The sequence below is a fragment of the Procambarus clarkii genome, chromosome 61 (assembly GCF_040958095.1).
Source record: "Procambarus clarkii isolate CNS0578487 chromosome 61, FALCON_Pclarkii_2.0, whole genome shotgun sequence".
Taxonomy (NCBI): Eukaryota; Metazoa; Arthropoda; class Malacostraca; order Decapoda; family Cambaridae; genus Procambarus; species Procambarus clarkii.
In genome coordinates, this window is record NC_091210.1 from 16109463 (window position 1) to 16130079 (window position 20617).

Here is a 20617-nt window from a genome sequence, read left to right on the forward strand (position 1 = left end):
GCCTGCATCTGTGAGTTAGATATCTTTTGTGGGGGATGCATCCTGAGGAGGGTCAGTTGTTTGATTTGTTGGGGAGGATGGGGTCAAAGGGTGAACTTCGATACCAGCTTAAAGTATATACTATTTATGCTTGATAATCTGAATCATATGGGGGCCCACCCACATTAGAGTTGACCAGAATTTGATCTGGAAAGTTAAAAAAAAAATGAAATTGAATTCGGAGTTTTGTCTACCATTAATGTTGGTGACCAATTTTAGTAAACTAGTAAAAAATTATACTAGATTACTACCAAATGAAAATTAAAGTTTTATTTTAGTGCTCAACTTGAGTAAAAGTTATTACCAAGAACTCAGTTTTATTCAGATTGCCCAAAGATTAAAGTTACTGGAATTCGGATTATCACACTCTTACTGTATTAATACATACATGCACAGGCTTCCTGCCCCTTGCAATTGGGTACTAAAATAAAGAAAAAATATATATTTAATGTTACAAATTTTTATTAAACACTGTAGAAAGCCATGTGCGATTATCACTACTCACAAGTTCCAAGTAATCACAACATACTTAAATGTAAGTACAGTACTGTAGTTCTCCCTTCTATCCACAGTTTCTTTCATAGCTCTCGTGCATTCCCAGGGTACACGTTTTTTTTATTTTGTAATCTGAAATAGTGTATTTCAGTACAGTAGACCCAAATCAAATATGAATATCAAATGCAGTAATCAGATTTCTATGAAATATTGAACTTTTCAATACCTAGTACCATACATGAATAAACAACTGGAAGGGCACGAGATTGCCATACGCAAGATCTGTGAAAACTGAGAACTTTAACAAATTTCACAATCAACACTATCAGCCATGCTGGGACACTTGACTTATAAAAATAAAATCTTGAGCAACAACATACACGCCTGAGTGCACATAAAAAATATACATTTCACTTGCATTCTGGAAGTGCAGTCACTCCTCTACATCTCCTTCACCTGAAATAAAGCAGAAATACATTCACAAACTCGGGCAAACACGCATGATGGAAGGAATGTGCATAGCAGATAAAAAAACATATCTTGGATTTTATAAAAATATTAAATCATAAATTTTTATAATACCATCTGCATCAGTTGTTAAATCATTAAATAAAATAAATACCACATTTCAACCTAATGCAAACATGTTCCCAGGAGTGATACCTGCATAGTAACATGTTTGGCAGAAAAGTACAGAAATAATTTTTCTTACTGTCCATTTAAAACCAGTTATTGCTATACAATAAATATAAATTGTATATTGTCAACATTACACAATCATTGACTCATGCCTCAGAAGCCAAGCAGAGCATACTACCATACAAATGTTTACATCCATCCACTGGTCAATTCCAGCATTAAGTACATGATCTATAGGACGGATAATCACCAAACATACGTAGGAAAAAAGTTATCTTAGAGATCATCAATAAGATTCGGTAAAACATTTTAGTACCAAGTCGGGGAAATGGATACGGACTAAACTTGTGCAACATGTACATGTATTATAGTAATATAGACCTGGGGCCAGATTCACAAAGCAGTTACACAAGCACTTACGAACCTGTCCACCTTTTCTCAATGTTTGCCGGTTTAGTTTACAATTATTAAACAGTTAATGAGCTGCAAAGCACCAGGAGGCTGTTTATAACAATAACAACAGTTGATTGGGAAGTTTTCATGCTTGTAAACGGTTTAATAAATGTAACCAAAGCAGTCAAAAATTGAGGAAAGATGTACACGTTCGTAAGTACTTGCGTAACTGCTTCGTGAATCTGGCCCCTGGATAGTTTTGGTCACAGGCAAGTCAGACTGTGGGGGAAAGGTATTGCTAAGCTTTTCTTATTCTACACCTGTGCTATGTAAAAAGTGTTGTACATCGTTTATATTGCATCCCTAAATGTGACGTTCATATGTACCGTCACATAGATAACAATTTTTACGAAGCCTACATTTTCTTAGTTAAATGCAATTTAGTAAAAATCGTCTATCCATTATTTTAGTTTATACCTGCATACTTAGTGAATTTTGACTTCACATTGGCCAGTTTTAATGTTGTATGATCAGAATTTTCAAAAGACAGCACCAAGCCTAGATGCATCATTTGAAATAATGAAAGGAACAATAATCCTGTTGAATAAGTCATTTTCTAATACTGTACTGTGTATGCATTACTTAAATCATTACTATTAAGTTCAGTAGCAAGTGAAAGAATTACTTCACAAAACATTATTTAAAATAAACACTGATACCAAGTAAATTGAAAGTTATATCTTAATATACTGAACAGTATAGTATAACCTTACAGCATTTTTTATTGTACATACAAGGAACCGTGTGCATGTTCAGCAAGTGCATTTGGCAACTGTGCAGAATCTTCTAATGGCCACAAACGCTTGGTATTAATATTACAGCACCCGCTTCTTGGATTGGCTAGAGCCAATAGTTACCTACTTTGTTCACTATATATAGAGATAAGTGCTGATACCCAAACACCAAAATGTTAAAAGCATCCTCCAGTACTTCATCCACTGATTCACCTGCCATGCAAGTACAGTACAGGTAATTAGATTTAAATAGATCTCGACCCATCCTCATCAACAATGACCAAATGCTCGTTAATCCAACTGTCAAACCCCCTGGTTTAAGAGGCAATACGGTAGCTATGTACAAAATGGTAATGGGCATCGACAAAATTGATAAAGAAGAATTCTTAAGACCTGGAACTTCAATAACAAGAAGTCAAATTTATACCAGCTAGATAAACCTACCAAAAAAAATAGAAAATTAACTTTTGCAGAGTGGTAGACGGTTGGAACAAATTAAGGGAGGTGTTGGTGGAGGCCAAACCGTCAATCCAGTAGTTTCAAAGCGTTATATGACAGTGGTGGGAAGATATGACACCACGAGTATAGCTCTCATCCCATACTAAAGTTAGGTAACTACCCTCTATTCAAATTGCAACTCGGTGATTGCTTCACCCATATACTTCAGATACAAATACCTACCAACAGAATCTAAATACCTAACCTATGCCTAACTATGCATAGAACTTTAATATACTGTATAATAATAATATACAAGCCAAAATGATTTAATACATAATACATTAAAATTGATGAATGTGTCTTAGGGAAACGGCTGCCGCTTTAACAAGCCTAGCCTGAGAACAGGTTGATCATCCTATAACAAAGTGAATATAATTTATGGAGGTTTAAACTGAGGGCTCATGAATACTAAATATACCTAAGATAAAGATAGCTCGTAAGATGTAATAAGATCAATAAATCGAGGAAAGCTTTGCTAGTTCATCATGTTGAACAGAAACATGTACTAATAGACAAGGAAGAGAAAGTTAATAAAGTCAAACATCTCAGACCAGATATTTTAAGACAAAATTTAGGAGCAATGATTTTCCAGACAAGCCAGTAATAGATCAAAGACAAAATTAAATGCTTCAGCCACTTTCCACTCAAAATCCCTAAATTCCCTTAACTTGATCACACTAAAGTACCAGTTACTTTTAAAATCAGTAGTGCAGACAATGAGTCACAATAACGTGGCTGAAGAAATGATGACCGAACCACAACTCAAAAGATGGAGAAGCGACGATGTTTTGGTCCATTGTGGATCGAAACATCTCCTTTTCGGTCTGTCCAGATCACTTGATGGTCCAGGACAGACCAAAACATTGTCACTTCTCCATCTTCTGAGTTGTGGCTTGGTCATGAAAATCACTAGTGCTTTATTAGAACTAACTATTGCAATTCTTGAGAAAGCATCTTACATGTATAACACACTTATGGGAAAGATCATAAATGTGCTGTATACATTTTCCAACACTTCACAAGAGCCGAGTGCTACTGGTGGATGTGGTGTATCTCACAATATCAGCGACTGTCTCAACAGAGGATGTCTTGCTTGGACACAAGTGAATATCAGCAGCGAGAGCGAAGGGTGAAAAGAGGAGCAACGGTCAGAGGGAAGGATAAGTGTGGAGATTGGCAATGAAGACTGGAGGGCTTTGCATAGGCATTTTAAGTGATGATAGGGAAGCAGGGGATGGAACCAAGCATGGAGAATGGACAGGGAAAGGCTGGAAGCAGAGAGATAGAGAGAGAGAGAGAGAAAAAAAGACTGAACTTCCCTGCTCCTCCACCTATCATGGGGTCCAACAAAGTAGGTATAAGCATGCAGGCAACCCTGGGGGGTAACAAGGAGAATATATGCGCAGGTAACAAACTGAGGGTCTGAACGGCAGCCCAGGGACTGATAGGGATACCAACCCTTCAATGCCCACTTGACCCACGTCTGACTAGGCCCACCAGAAGACTAGCTTACTGATCCATTTGAGCCTCACTGAATGTTCTGTTTTACTCATATCCCTTCACCAACGAAGTGTGTTGACCACTTCTCACTACATATCACACTTAAAATACCTTGTCATAATACAGAAATAATAACATTTTTCTCTGTCAGGAGTACATTTTAAAATACAAAATGCCACAGCATGTTATTTTAGGCCAAAACAAATGAAAACTCTATCGTGCAACATCATAGGGATCAAGTACATTAACTACTACAAATAGCTTAAGTAAAAATGTATCGGCATTTGTAATTTCCCTATAAAAAATTCTGCAATAACTAAAATCATTGCAATATTGCTTAATGTACTTATAAACACCTAAGTTACTCAGTGTACAATACCTTAATAACAAACACAAGATGCTGCACTCAAGTGTATTAATTTGACTTGTAACCCAAAATACAATATGCTTGCGGAAAGGATTTTCATGCAATGCCAGCACACACATTACAGTTTTATCAAAGTTCCCAGCAAATCCTGTTTTTCATGCTGGGTTGCCACAATGGTTAAAGTTAAACAAAAAGTTAACAGTTAAACAAAAAGCAACAAGCAAGTTGTGGATATGAAAAATACACTCTGGCAAAAAAAAAAAAATTGCATTCACTACCGCTGCACTAAGAAAATGCAAGCTCTGGAAAATCATAGCCATTTGTGCAGTTATTTAAATCTAAGGACAGACTTACACACTTCAGAATTACCTACTTAACATGGGTATATACTACATGGTAAATGTAAGGTAATAAATGCCTCATCTGATTAACAAAAGCAAACATGCAAATGTCTCTAGCAAATGTTTCACACTGTATTGTTGGATATCCTACTTATGCTTCACGTGTGTGTGTGTGTGTGTGTGTGTGGTGTATAGGCATGCAGGTATATGCATGTACGTGCATATGATGCCATACATTATATGGAATGTTTTCCTCCGATAACTCTACTTTGGGGGGAAAAAAATAGAGTACATCTATAAAAATAATTAAAAAATGGTAAAGAGTAATGCTTTCAGGAATGAATCCTTACAATGCCCAAAGTGCAGTACTGTATTTAGAAATGAGACAATACTGAACACCCGCTAGTACAAAACAAAAACAATAAGGACAAGCATATTAAATAAAATCAGAAAATGGGTCTATGTGGCGTCCACTGATGAAATCGTAATAAAATATGGACATTGTAAAGTTTTATTTTAAACACGAAAATTAAATGCCCAAAACTTTATACAAATATACATCATCAGATTCATCAGATGCATTCAGTGCATATAAAAGAATTCTTCAATACCTTAATTAAACAACAAATTTCACATTTGAAGGCTATTAAGAACTCTTGAAAATCAATACAGATGCAGCAAGAATATGACATGTTACATTATACAACATTTTGGTTCAATTTTAAGCATTAATCATTAGGAAAGATTAAAAATAGTGATTTACATAAAGGTTTCATAAAAACTAAAAAAAAAATAATTTCTTTTCTAAATGAACGTCGTGAGAATCTCGGACAAACTACCAATCACCAAAAGAACAAAAAGGTACAGCTACATTCGGAAGAGATTTAAGGAACTACAGTACTTAGAACGCAGCCTCGTACAAGAGATCAACTGAAGAGTGTGGTCCTTTAATACTACGTGAGTGGAAGGGTGGTCATCAATTACAATGTATTGTATGGCACAGAAAGTACGAAAGCTATTCTATACTGATTTCCATTATGGATTTGCTTGACGACCACAGTAACAAAATACTACAATCAGAAAAGCATGCACCGATACATCAGTCACGTCATTTTGAGCTCTGCAAGTGCGGATCATGGATAAGCTTGCTTCTTTCTGGGGTATCGTTGCTATCCTGTTAAGGAATATGAGGAGGCATCAGCTACAGAAAACACATGCTCACCACTTACCATCTTAGTTATTAATTATTTGAAACAGGCAATATAAAACATTGATGACCAGACCACACACTAGAAGGTGAAGGGATGACGACGTTTCTGTCCGTCCTGGACCATTTTCAAGTCGATTGAGAATGGTCCAGGACGGACCAAAACGTCGTCGTCCCTTCACCTTCTAGTGTGTTGTCTGGTCAACATACTTTAGCCACGTTACTGTGACTCATCGCTTGAATATAAAACATTTCTTTTGAGGGTAGGGACAAATTAAATTTTCAAAATAATGTAACCTTTCAATTTTGTTGAGGATTAATATTTATGGAAAATATAGCCTGCCTTTTTTTAGGAAACTTATTAAAGCGTAAGAAAAGAATAATTGCAAAACAGTATAATTGTCTGTTGGCACTAAAATGGTACGATAACATTAAGCCGGCACTGTGGCACTAACCTGACATTCAACTGTCAGTTATATGGGATGGCTCATCATTTTTTAACCAAGTTCGAAAGACTCACAGTATGCCCAATATCTTGACCAGGCTTCAAAAGAGCTTTGCACTAGGTGATCAATATCAATCTCTTTAAGATTCAGATTTACAGTTTGTTCCTCCAAGTCACATAACAGTATGCACTGGAACAATATTAATTAACCATGAAAGAACTAGCTAATAGGTCTGGAATTTCTATAAAAGATTTTTTTTACTGAAGTACAATGCATATAAATCTATAGTTATGAAGAGCAAGGGCACTTATGGTATATTAAGGTTATCTTTCAGAAAAAATACATTTTATTAATAAAAATACAACAAGTATAGGGAGGTGGCAACTTTAACACGTGAGTGGTGCAAACAAGATTGTATCTTTTGTAATGCAGTGTATGGCGATTGGGTTTGGGACCTGTCTTACCTAGCTTCAACCCTAATAAAAGCCGAGAGCCTTCCCCACTCACTAAAACTGGGAAATTGGGTTCGGGACCTGTCTTTTCTAGCTTCAGCCCAAATAAAAGCCGAAAGCCTTCCCCACCCAATAAAACTGGGAAATGTGGAGAGTAATAATAATAATAATAATAATACTGTAATAAGTGTGGGGATCAGAGTCATTGTATGCACATATACCACACCATAAATGAGGAAATCTTTGGAGCAGGATGGCAGAATTGGACCATCCTGAGTCAAAAGATATCCTCATAGATATATTATGGTACTGTGTAAAGTGTCAATGTTTGAATGACATTTCCGTCTGTGGTAGTCTAGTACTTTTTGTTAATCCTAGCTTTGATTCTGACTGTACTGAGGATTCTCAGGGATTGTGTTTGTACATCACGTATTTAAATTGCATGAAAAATAGATCAAACCCTTGTTTATGGAATTTTGTTTTACAATGTTATTGTTTATTAATTGTAGCCACATTGGCCTTTCACATGTTACTTTAGTAGGAACTTGATAACTTAATAAATCTGGATTTATTATGAACTCTGAGGTGCACATTGCAGTACATTTCACCCAAGACCAATAAAGACTTGGAACCTAAAAGTAACCATATTAAAATAAATCTCAAAATACAACAAAAAGTATAGTTTTGATGCCTCTGCTCATCTAGCAGTGAATAATTATTGCCAAGATGCATTTTGGAGTAGATCAGTAGTTGGTGGGGGGTGGACGGGGGGATGGGGGGATGGGTGAGGACCTCGCTAAGACTAAGTGCTGGCTTCTTGTTCCCGACAACGGGAATTAGCGGTGAAAAAACTTTTTGAATACTTACTGCTCACAAACACACATTGTTATCTCGATTTCCCACTTTCATTGGGTTTGGAGGTATCAGTCCATAGAAAACAAGTTGAGAAATAGTGAAAGGTTAAATATATTTAAAAAATATAACACTTGACCATACATTAATCATCCACTCAATGCGACATCACAGATAAAACAAGTATCACCATGCTTGAAAACCCTGCCACTTAGTAAGGCAAACTTTCAAGTACAGTAGACTCCAGATTCAACACACATGAGATTTTGTGCCGTAATCTTCATTGAGAATTGGGACTCGCGTTCGGTTTAACTTCGGTTTACACGGCATCATAAAGCACTGGCGCTGCTTTATTTGAAATACATAAATACAGAATTGAATTTGTTTTGCTCTGTACTGTAATTAGATAAATAGTTTTCTGCAAAAATTAAACTTTGTTCATAACAGAAACAATGAGAAATTAGACTTATTATTTACATCACAATAAATTATGTTTACCATACAGTACATTGTTAATCATTTTAATAACAACAATAATACAGAAAAACATTGCATTCATTGTGTATTGTTAATAAACTTTAAAATTTGACTAAGCACAACATTTTTTAAATTATTAATTTAATAAAATCTTGGTTCTAGGATGCATCCTAATTTTTCCCACGGGATCCTTAAATAAATACTACACAGTTTGGTTCTTTTCTGGTCTTAAGGAACACATCTGCTTGCAAAACCGGGAGTCTGCTTTACTTCCAAATACCATTTGCAGTCCACTCAAATTAAAAGAAATTCCCAATAGCATGGTTAGATTTTGCATGCCCTGAAGCAATGTAAGACTGTGCAACCGTCACCAGCAATAAATATTCAGAAATTTGGCAGATGTATTAATAAAGCTACACGCAAAATGCAACCATTTAAAATCTCACACCCTCCCTACCATAGGGTTGCTTGGAGGTTTCTTGGGCTCATAGCTGTACAGGAAGATTGAGCCTATCACCAAGGCTGTTCCAACTGCAAACTGGAATGTTATCACAAAATCAAAAAGAAATACCGATGCGACAGTGGATATCACAATAGCTAATGATGTCGCAAATCCTTTGAGGATATTGTCAGCATATTTAACTACCATCGCTACCAGCAGTCCGCCCACTGCATTCAGAACCACAAGATACCATACGTAGGCGTCATAACCATAAAAGAAGCCTTTATCTACGATAGAGGAGTAGTCATTTGCATATGATGTTAATATTCCTAAAGGTACAGATAGGAATGACAACTGAACATTTCTGACCCACAAAGAAACCTCTGAGCCTTTTAGAATTTTTTCAAAATAGATGCCTGCAAAACCAGAGCAGCAGCAGGCAGCAATGGCAGCAACGCAGCCCAATACACGATTCTGTCCAGCCGTCGCTGCCGAGACTGCTTTGCTGGAGGCAGAGAGTTGGACTAGGGCAACACCAGCTGTGAGAAGTAACAGTGACGTCCACTGTGTTCCTCGAAGCTGTTTATGAAGGATCAACACCGCAAACATTGCAGTGGTCAGAATCTTCATTTGATAAGTAACCTGAAAAAAAATAAATAGATGAAAGTGTAATGAAATGCCTCTTTCTGGGCAGCACCTCAGTAGTATTCCTGAGCATATGGTACTGGGTCACTTGGAACATCATTCTTTGGGTGTTCTGAGTGAACCAGTGCCATTAGTTTAGGGACTTTCAATAACTTCTCTCTACCCACAAAGAACAAAGACCTTTCTTAATGATCTTGCTTCCTCCACAGGATGGGAAGATTCCGTTGGAATTATAGATCAACACACTATTGAGGTGAGCAACGTGCTACAAGCTGCATAGAAGTCACAAAACACTTAATCACCTCTTATATAAATGTTTTACAACACTAAGGAAACTCTGTTATGACATGACTAGATACTTATCTAGTCAAGTTGATTAGGCCACCACCTAATCACCTCAAGGCCCCAGTGAGGCTTTGAGGCTTTACTCTTAGCCCAAGTAAATAAACTCCACTCAGCTTATTCACCATGACACCTCAAAGACAAAAAAAATAGCAAAACATTACAAAATAATGACAAAAAATGACTCGTGTGTTATTTTCTTGTGACAAACTGATTTACAATGAAAGGACGGGTAAAGAGGGGGTGTCGACCTGCAGGTGCAGGTTACGCAACTGCAATCTGCAATTTCTTGAACATCCACAATGGAATGTTAAAATTTTATTCTTAAACAAAACCAATGGCAGCATCTGAAGCTTAATAAAGTGAGCCCCCATAACTTGCTGTAGGTCTGCTTCCTGGGGTGTGTGTAACAAAAAGGAGGCCTGGTTGAGGACCGGCCGCGGGGACGCCAAGACCGAAATCATCTCACGATAACCTCAAAGTCACGAGCAACCATCAGGTAGGTCACAAGTAAATGTCATAGTATTTTACAAAAGGCAGATAAGCACCTCATTAAAATTGTTTCAGGTTTGTTTGGTGTTACGGGTGTTGCCAAACATTGCTTGGAGGGGGGTTAATTATCTAGCGACTTTTAATAGAATTTTAGTGGGCAGTTCACAAAGTGAATTGATCTATAATCCCTATGTACCTAATTTGACCTGCAGAGCGGGCAAAATGGTTTGAAAATGTACTTATCCCTGGTAGATAGAGCGAGAAGTCATGTGAGCTCGGCATACTTAGAGTGTCTCTTGAAAGCCTAGTGACAATCTCTAGGAAGCTACTGAGAGGGGCCAGATCATAAAACAAAAATATAAAAACATACAAAATGTTTTTATATTTTGTTTTTATACAAAAATGTATAAAAACACAACATTTATAAAGAAATTGTGAGTAGTGGATGAGGTTATGGATGGCAGTGAAGGAACGGGAGAAGAACACCATGTCAATAAATCTGGAAAGTATGTACAGGTATGTATGTACCTGGGTAAGGGAGCTGGTCGACCGAGCGGACAGCACGCTGGACTTCTGATCCTGTGGTCCTGGGTTTGATCCCAGGCGCCGGCGAGAAATAATGGGCAGAGTTTCTTTCACCCTATGCCCCTGTTACCTAGCAGTAAAATAGGTACCTGGGTGTTAGTCAGCTGTCACAGGCTGCTTCCTAGGGGTGGAGGCCTGGTCGAGGACCGGGCCGCGGGGACACTAAAAAAAAAAAGCCCCGAAATCATCTCAAGATAACCTCAAGATATGTAATGCATGACTAGAGAAACGGCAGAGTATTGCACAACTATTGACCCTCAGACAGCATCTATGGACAAATGGTCATGCCTACATATACTCCTATCCCCCAAACTGCAAGACGAAGTCCATACATATGGTTATCATGAACTACAATACAACTGTACCATACACCAGGGAGGGAGGTTGGCTGAGCGGACAGCACGCTGGACTTGTGATCCTGTGGTCCTGGGTTCGATCCCAGGTGCCGGCGAGAAACAATGGGCGGAGTTTCTTTCCCCCTATGCCCCTGTTACCTAGCAGTAAAATAGGGACCTGGTTGTTAGTCAGCTGTCACGGGCTGCTTCCTGGGGGTGGAGGCCTGGTCGAGGACCGGGCCGAGGGGACACTAAAGCCCCGAAATCATCTCAAGATACACAGCATTATGTAATAGTACCATGCACTACAACCCACAAGAGTACCATTCACTACGATACATACCAGTACGTGATAAAAAGTAACTATCTCGGATAATAAAAAAATTCTGGGATGATTGTATGCTTCAATTGCCCGGAGGTGATTCATGATGTTCTGTAAGATTTAATCCTCAAACTGCATATGTTTGTTTTTTTATCAATTTCCTGTTGCGTATATATATATATATATATATATATATATATATATATATATATATATATATATATATATATATATATATATATATATATATATATATATAAATATTTTCCACTATCATAAAACATTGCTTTCTGATGTCGAGGGAAAAAATTATAATAATTTTAGTTTGGCTGAAGTGAAGAAATGATGAATAAATCATATTGTGAGAATTAATTTTAAAGTTAACTATTTGTAATACTGTACTTCATCACTTAAATATTTCCAGGTCCATAAAAGGCTTTTTAACTTATGCATGACATCGTGGTTGTTAGCATAGGTGTCAATAAATGAATAGTGATGCACTTGACATGGTGCGAATTATTTAATGATGCCCAAGAAGGTAATTAAAGCTTTCCGGATTTTTCCCAATATGACAAACGATTGGCAGAGGTCTCTAGTGTCAAATGATGCTCATATAGGGTTAAAAGTTCTGCCAATTCTACGGGAATGTCATTTATCAGGGTCCTGGTAGTACAGTCGGGTTCGTTCTTGACGCACAATCGAGAATTCCGAGTTCGAATCCCGGGCGGGACAGAAATATTGACCAAGTGATGATCAAACCAAATACCAGAGGATGAAGAGACCACAACATTTTGGTCCATCCTGGACCGAAACTGGACCTGGACCGTCTTGGACCATACGTGCCAGATATATACATCATGTCTGGCACATTACCATCCATTCACTGGACATTTAGTCTGACCATGTTATGGATCACTGGCACCATGCATAATTGCAAGGACTTAGATAGACCTGGAAGATCTTAGTGATGAAGAGGAATATATTACAGTGGAACCTCGAGTGATGAGCGGCTCCAGTTACGAGCATTTCAAGTAACGGGCAAGGCACTCGCAGAAAATATGTCACGCCTGACGAGCTTTTGCTCGATTAACGAGCATTCCCGCTGGTTCTCGGACACCTCCGACGACAGTTTTGTTGTTATTTCGCAAGACAAGTTTTCCACACGACGAGCACTTTGCCAAAACGCATTAAACTCGTTAATCGAGGCGCCACTGTACAAGTACAGTAATTAACTTGAATATTATCCCTTAGTATAAGAAATAAGATGCTCTAAAAGCAAGGGGAATGAGACTGAGGCGGGAAAGTGTGGGTGGTGCGCGACAAGATGCATCCATGATGACACTTACACCTTGAGTTGCCAACCGGAGCAAAATGTGGTGATGGGGATTGTGTTGCTAGTCACGGGAAAGGATGATTATGCTTGTGGCGGGTGAGCGTATGCTGGTATTCACTATGCAAGGTTTGTCAAGGGTCAAGGTGAATTTTTGTTTCTTAATTTAACATAAATTTGCTTCCATAAGCTATTAAATGTGATATTGTGGTCTATGCTCATTGTAGTGTTAGCGATAATCATTGAAAGCATTGGTCTTTGTGCTGGTGATCACTGTGCAAGCTACATTTCGTGATCGTAGTTGTAAGAAATTGTCAAGTGGAAATTTTTTATGCCACAAGATACTAAATCTGCTGAAAATACAGTTAGTATAGGTTTTATAAATCATGGAATCAAGAACAATATTCCTCAGAAGATGAAACCATCATCTATCCCAGAAAGGTAAGTCAGACTTAGGAAGTGAGGCTGTGTGGTGACCAGAGTTGATAAAAACCTGGGTTTTATCAATTTAATCAATAGATAATAAAACACTTGTCCAGAATATGAGAGAACTATGAAAGACCTATCAACAAATCACATTAACCTTACTTGGTATGTGGCAGCGTCCAGGTTCGAAGCAGACACGTAAAGCAAGTTGTTCTGAATAAGGTAGATGAACGAGGGTACACACACTTTCAATGTATCCAACTTCTGCTGCCAAATTTGGGTGTGTAGTGCCACGACTAAGTGCTGCAACAACAGCACACAAAATGTATGTTAAAACCTGTCGAGTTAAAAATAAAAGGTACAATAATGTACTTAAAATAATGGCCGCCAGTGAATAAATAAGTATACTGTAGTTACTCCCAAGCTTAGTTGCAGAATAAGAGTTAGGCTCATGGAGTCTCCAGCTTCCTTATAATCTTTGGCAAACATTACCCTTCATGAGAAACTATTGAAGCTGTACAGTGAGATGGAACCAGCATCCTGGACTTCTCAGCGAGATGAAACCAGCATCCTGGACTTCTCAGCGAGATGAAACCAGCATCCTGGACTTCTCAGCGAGATGGAACCAACATCCTGAACTTCTCAAGTATATGCACTGAAGAGTCAAAGGATGTGGATTTTATTCCATCATACAACTTCAATATTTTCTCAAATACATCATGTACTTATGATTACAGTGTGCACTACGTTTGATATAATTTATTACGGTGAATGTGGCTTGGTTTTGCTAATTCTGCACTCCAATACATGACATTTATCCACAGTCAATGTTATTTGCCGTAAACCGTATTGCTTTATGTGTTCATTTTATCATCATTCTGAAGGTCATGACAGGTAACTGGGTCTTTTATTCTACCCGGAAGCTTAGCTCCCTTTGCCAAAAAATTTATATACCACCAAATCTCTTTATTGTTTAACTGTTACTTGACGCTAAATCTATTCAGTGATTGTTGTTGTAAGTCTGACATGTTGCAGGCGATGAGTCACAATAACGTGGCTGAAGTATGTTGACCAGACCACACACTAGAAATTGAAGGGACGACGACGTTTCGGTCCGTCCTGGACCATTCTCAAGTCTGACATGTTGTTCAGTCCCACGAATATATACTGCTGGTTGGAGCTATACAAGACCTCACTGTATACATATTCCTGTTATTTGTGAAGAAGCTGCATCAGCAAAATATTGGATAAATTGTGGTCCCTGCTTGGCAATTTGTGTGTTTTCTACACGTGTGAATATCAAATAAAAGGTTAATAGCAATTCCTACAGGATACTATCCAAAAATAATAAACCTTTAAACTGGTATATAAATGGTGCACTAATTATATTTTGGGAAGATTACAAAACAGCCTTTCATGCATGAAATACAGAATATTGGACACATTAGAGAACAAGTAATGGCAGTACTGTATAATGAAGCTTACCTGAATGGAACCCTCTTGCTTGAATACTAAGAAGAGAGATGCAAGAAGCTTCACTACTTCTGCCATCACTACAGCTGAAAACATTTATTAAAATAAATCACTGTACAGTTGCATTAACTAGATAAAGTGCCAACAACAATGTAGAAAAATACAAAGAAGTGTGCAGACATTATTAATAGATGATGGTTTTACCTGTAAGGATTTGATCATATCTAACCAAGACACAACTAGTGTTTATAAAGGGGCAAAGCAGGTTAGAGGTGCAGTGTGGTGGGATGAAGTTGACGAGCTGAACGGGAAAGGATCATGTATCACATATTACATTTACGAAGTATTCATTTAGCATGAGGGAAAGCAATAATGAATTTTCCTTCATTCTGCTCAATGTTGGTGGTGTGTCTGATGGCTGCAGATTCTATACACTGTCTCCTAATGTTGTTTTCTTCTCTTATGATTAGTTTATTACTCTTGAAGTTCATAAAGTGGTGTTCCTGGTTCCTATGAGTGACAAGCAGTGTTGATGTTATTGACACAAAAGGTGTATAAGCATAAGTACTGTATGCTCATACAATACAAACCTGGATGATTTGGATGATCTTCATATAGGTAGAAGATCACCGAGAAAAAACTGAAGCCGTACAATGGGATCACACTCGCATCCTTGAATTCCTCAGGGATGCAGGTTGGATCCCATCGTATAGATACGATATTTACTCACAGACATACCACAGTCTTGCGATTTCATTGTGCACCAGATCAGTGAAGAGAGGCAATGAACTGGATTGAAGAAATATTGCTTGAGAAGTCCCACAAATGACTTCAAAATAATTATTGAACATAAATTCTGAGAAACAAATTCCCTAAAAAGCTGCGTACTCACATTTTGAATTTCTAAAGTTGTAACAAGCCATAAATTATCCCAATTGGCAAATCTGACTGAATAATTTAGTTTTGTAAATTCCAGTGAGACCAATGTGAAAGCGTTTACATAAGTTTGCTTTTTTTAAATATGAAAGTTGAATTTCATGATGATAGGATGCATGAAGGACATTATCAAGGTTTGCACATCAAAATGTTTTTCAGTAGAAAAAACTAATTCATAGTAACTAAAAGCCAAATGAAAAACTTACCAGATGAAGCAATGAACATATCTCCAGCACGAGTCCGAGCATAGCGCATGCTGAGGGCCACGGCAGAGTTTTGGACTGTGAGGGTCACCAAACTCACATATTTAAGGACAGTGCCTTGTGCTGGGGAAGAAATAATGTCAATGAAAATTTATCACAAGCATGTATGTATGGACATGTACGTGTAATTACCTATGTGTAGTTACAGGATGAGAGCTACACTCGTGTTGTCCCGTCTTCCCAGCACTCTTTGTCATGTAACGTTTTGTAACTACTGACAGTTTTGGCCTCCCCAAACTTCTTACTTAACTTGTGTATGTGAGTGTAATTACTTATGTGTAATTACCTAAATGTAGTTACAAGATGAGGGCTACGCTCGTGGTGTCCCGTCTTCCCAGTATTCTGTCATATAACGCTTTGAAACTACTGACGGTTTTGGCCTCCACCACCTTCTCACCTAACTTGTTCTAACTGTCTACCACTTTGTTTGCAAAAGTGAATTTTCTTATATTTCTTCGGCAGCTTTGTTTAGTTTAAATCTATGACTTCTTGTTCTTGAAGTTCCAGGTAATTACCTAAGTGTAATTACCTAAGTATACCTGGAATTTATCACTATTAAAGTTCATGTTATTTTCATCTGTTATACTATTTGAATTGAATCAATTCATCTCCAAGGCTGGGTTCCAGATCATTAAGGTAACAAGAAATTGGGTAGTCTTCAATTGCAAACAAGTTGACAAGAATCCATACTTCGTGTTTAATTCTGAACAAGTATGCAACCATTGTTTCTTCCTTGTAGATTGATGTACCAGCCTTGACAGTGCTATTCTTTTCAGATTGTCAAAGTCTCTTTCTTTGTGATGCAATAAACTTTTCCAGTAAACAAATTGCTTAAAAATGGTGACTAAATCACTTCAAAAGGGAAAGTTTATGTAATTATCAGAGTTGTGAGAAGGCTGTACATTTTGTATGTTTTATTCGTACTGTCAATGAGAACATCTGTGAACTGTAAGTCAATGCGTTAACATAAGACTTTCCATAATGTATCACAAATGGTATTATAGCCATGTGCACAAGAACATTGCCTTGCTTACTCATTATTTAATACTAAATGGCTCAGTTAATTAGCCCCTGCACTGCGCAAAGCTCCTTTAGGCGCTCTGAGAGTTGTTATTTTTTTTTAATTAGGCTATATTTTAATGTTTTTTTAATGTTTTCATTACTCTTTGTGTTTTTAAATGAAAATAGTTGAGTTTGGAAACATTTTGACATTAAATTTATCTGAATATTTATGAAAACAACAAGAATATGTCCTTGACAATTGCCCCAAGAAGTTTTTGCCGAAACCAGGTGCGCAGTGCAGGGGTTAAATGTCCTATACATTTATTAACATACATTTATTTCATACATTAAACATTTAATTAATTAAATGTTTAATGTATGTTTAAATAATTAAATACTTTCTCTCAATTTGAAAAGACTGTCCTTCTCTACCTTGTCTATTCCCCTCATTATCTTGAATTTTGTGATTACTGTATGTTTTTCCACCTCTGACATCTGGTTAGGGCATAAACAATACTCACATCCATAAATTAATACACCAGGTATCAACCAGGTACAAACCCACAAGCGCAAACACAGCGGTCATGACTTAAAAGAAAACCAAGAGATAAGTGGGGTGACTGTAGCAAATTGTACCAACCGTTCTTATCCAGCCCCATGGTGATCAGGTCTCCAACACCCCTGCAACAGACAATATCACATATTAGTACTATAAAGGTTTGTAGGTAAATATTATTGTCTGTAGCATAAAATCAATATTATGTGCATTAATAATAATAAGGTAAATTGAACTATGTGGTCAATGGGTGTGTGCTAACTAGGGTAATCTACAGTACAGTAGTTATCAATTGGGTAAAAAATTCAAATATAGTCTATACTTGAAGGCTAGATACCACGTTTGTGCAGTAGAATAACAACATACTGGAACAAAAGACACGGAAGGAAATGCAGAATAGAACCAGTGAAAAGTAGAGGTACCATAGGCACAATCAGAGCACTGTATGAACATCAGAGGTCCACAGCTGTTCAACACCTTCCCAGCAAGCATTAGAAATATTGCTGGAACAAAGGTGGATGGATTCAAGAGACAATTAGATAAGTTTTTGCAAGAAGTGCCGGACCAACCAGGCTGTGGTGGATATGTGGGCCTGCAGGCTGCTCCAAGCAATAGCTTGTTGAACCAAATTATCACAAGTCATGACTGGTCTCAGGCCCGGCTCGGGGAGTAGAAAAACTCCCAGAACCCTCTTAAGGAATGCTTCAGGTATAATAGTTCTAAGTAAGTGTGCAAAATTATACTCCCTTACAAGGTGCTTAAATAGCTAACAAAAATAAATATTTAATTACACAAATGCTGAAATGCTAAGATGATCCAAGTTCATCATGAATTGAATACTTTGGGAGCATTCTGGGGGAAGTGGAGATTTTGTTGATGGCAGAAGCGACCGTGGCCCACCTGGGGAACTGGCAGAAGCGACTGAGGCCCACCTGGGGAACTGGCAGAAGCGACTGAGGCCCACCTGGGGAACTGGCAGAAGTGACCGAGGCCCACCTGTGGAACTGGCAGAGGCGACTGAGGCCCACCTGGGGAACTGGCAGAAGTGACCGAGGCCCACCTGGGGAACTGGCAGAAGCGACTGAGGCCCACCTGGGGAACTGGCAGAAGTGACCGAGGCCCACCTGGGGAACTGGCAGAAGCGACCGAGGCCCACCTGGGGAACTGGCAGAAGCGACTGAGGCCCACCTGGGGAACTGGCAGAAGTGACCGAGGCCCACCTGGGGAACTGGCAGAAGTGACTGAGGCCCACCTGGGGAACTGGCAGAAGCGACCGAGGCCCACCTGGGGAACTGGCAGAAGTGACCGAGGCCCACCTGGGGAACTGGCAGAAGCGACCGAGGCCCACCTGGGGAACTGGCAGAAGCGACTGAGGCCCACCTGGGGAACTGGCAGAAGCGACTGAGGCCCACCTGGGGAACTGGCAGAAGCGACTGAGGCCCACCTGGGGAACTGGCAGAAGTGACCGAGGCCCACCTGGGGAACTGGCAGAAGCGACCGAGGCCCACCTGGGGAACTGGCAGAAGCGACCGAGGCCCACCTGGGGAACTGGCAGAAGCGACTGAGGCCCACCTGGGGAACTGGCAGAAGCGACTGAGGCCCACCTGGGGAACTAGCAGACGTGACCGAGGCCCACCTGGGGAACTAGCAGAAGCGACTGAGGCCCACCTGGGGAACTGGCAGAAGCGACTGAGGCCCACCTGGGGAACTGGCAGAAGCGACCGAGGCCCACCTGGGGAACTGGCAGAAGCGACTGAGGCCCACCTGGGGAACTGGCAGAAGTGACCGAGGCCCACCTGGGGAACTGGCAGAAGTGACCGAAGCCCACCTGGGGAACTGGCAGAAGTGACCGAGGCCCACCTGGGGAACTGGCAGAAGCGACCGAGGCCCACCTGGGGAACTGGCAGACGTGACCGAGGCCCACCTGGGGAACTGGCAGACGTGACCGAGGCCTACCTGGGGAACTGGCAGAAGTGACCGAGGCCCACCTGGGGAACTGGCAGAAGTGACCGAGGCCCACCTGGGGAACTGGCAGAAGTGACCGAGGCCCACCTGGGGAACTGGCAGAAGTGACCGAGGCCCACCTGGGGAACTGGCAGAAGTGACCGAGGCCCACCTGGGGAACTGGCAGAAGTGACCGAGGCCCACCTGGGGAACTGGCAGAAGTGACCGAGGCCCACCTGGGGAACTGGCAGAGCGACCGAGGCCCACCTGGGGAACTGGCAGAAGTGACCAAGGCCCACCTGGGGAACTGGCAGAGCGACCGAGGCCCACCTGGGGAACTGGCAGAGCGACCGAGGCCCACCTGAGAAAATATACAACGAAGTCAGACACGGGCGTTTCGACAAAGCTGCTTTTTTTTTTAACTGTTAAAACTATATATAATGTTAGTTAGTCTGTGTTAACTTAGTTGGGCGACCATAACTAACCATGTCGAAGTATCCATAACCCGAGCTGTATCAAAACTATGATGTCAATGTGATGTTACAAATCTAGTGCACACTATTTATGAAACAAAAAGTTATCGCTTATTTGGGTTGGGTTAGGTAGGGAATGGTTAGGTTGACTTAGTGGGGTTGGGATGGGTTGGTTGGGTTGGGATGGGTTGGTTGGGTTGGGATGGGTTGGTTGGTTGGTTGGGTTGGTTGGTTGGGTTGGTTGAGTTGGGTTGAGTTTGTTTAAAGAGTAAGGTTGACGTAGACAATTCGAACTTCTCTGTCAGGTACGATATAACTTGCATGAGGAGCGTTAGATAACACCAAACACAATGCCTTAATCTCTCCTCACCCTACTAAAACGTGTCCAAATCTCCACCAGACTACCCAAAGAGTTATGGAGCAGAGGCACCACCCAACACCTGCTGCAGGAGACAAAGAAGAGAAAAGTTCGTCAAAGGTGCACCCGGCCCGAGGGTGTTGACGTCAAGTGGACGGTTATACCACTAACACTACTCCGCTATGACGTC

At 39.6% G+C, this 20617-nt stretch overlaps 1 protein-coding gene across 4 annotated transcripts; it reads right to left on the reverse strand.

Moving 5' to 3' along the window:
* Positions 1 to 483: 483 nt before the first annotated feature.
* On the reverse strand, positions 484 to 20596 carry Ugalt (UDP-galactose transporter). Of its 4 annotated transcripts, none has more exons than XM_069307906.1 (7): positions 20440 to 20596; positions 17737 to 17777; positions 16038 to 16157; positions 14908 to 14981; positions 13585 to 13725; positions 8961 to 9587; positions 484 to 990 (listed from the first exon to the last, which is right to left on the reverse strand). In XM_069307906.1, exons 2-7 carry the CDS (start codon positions 17753 to 17755, stop codon positions 976 to 978), a joined length of 996 nt encoding a protein of 331 aa, XP_069164007.1. In that variant the 5' UTR covers positions 17756 to 17777; positions 20440 to 20596; the 3' UTR covers positions 484 to 975. The 4 variants fall into 4 exon arrangements, with proteins under 4 accessions (XP_069164007.1, XP_045624496.2, XP_045624498.2 ...); XM_045768540.2 differs by having other exon boundaries at positions 484 to 6243; XM_045768542.2 differs by having other exon boundaries at positions 484 to 6243; positions 20510 to 20589.
* Positions 20597 to 20617: the final 21 nt, after the last annotated feature.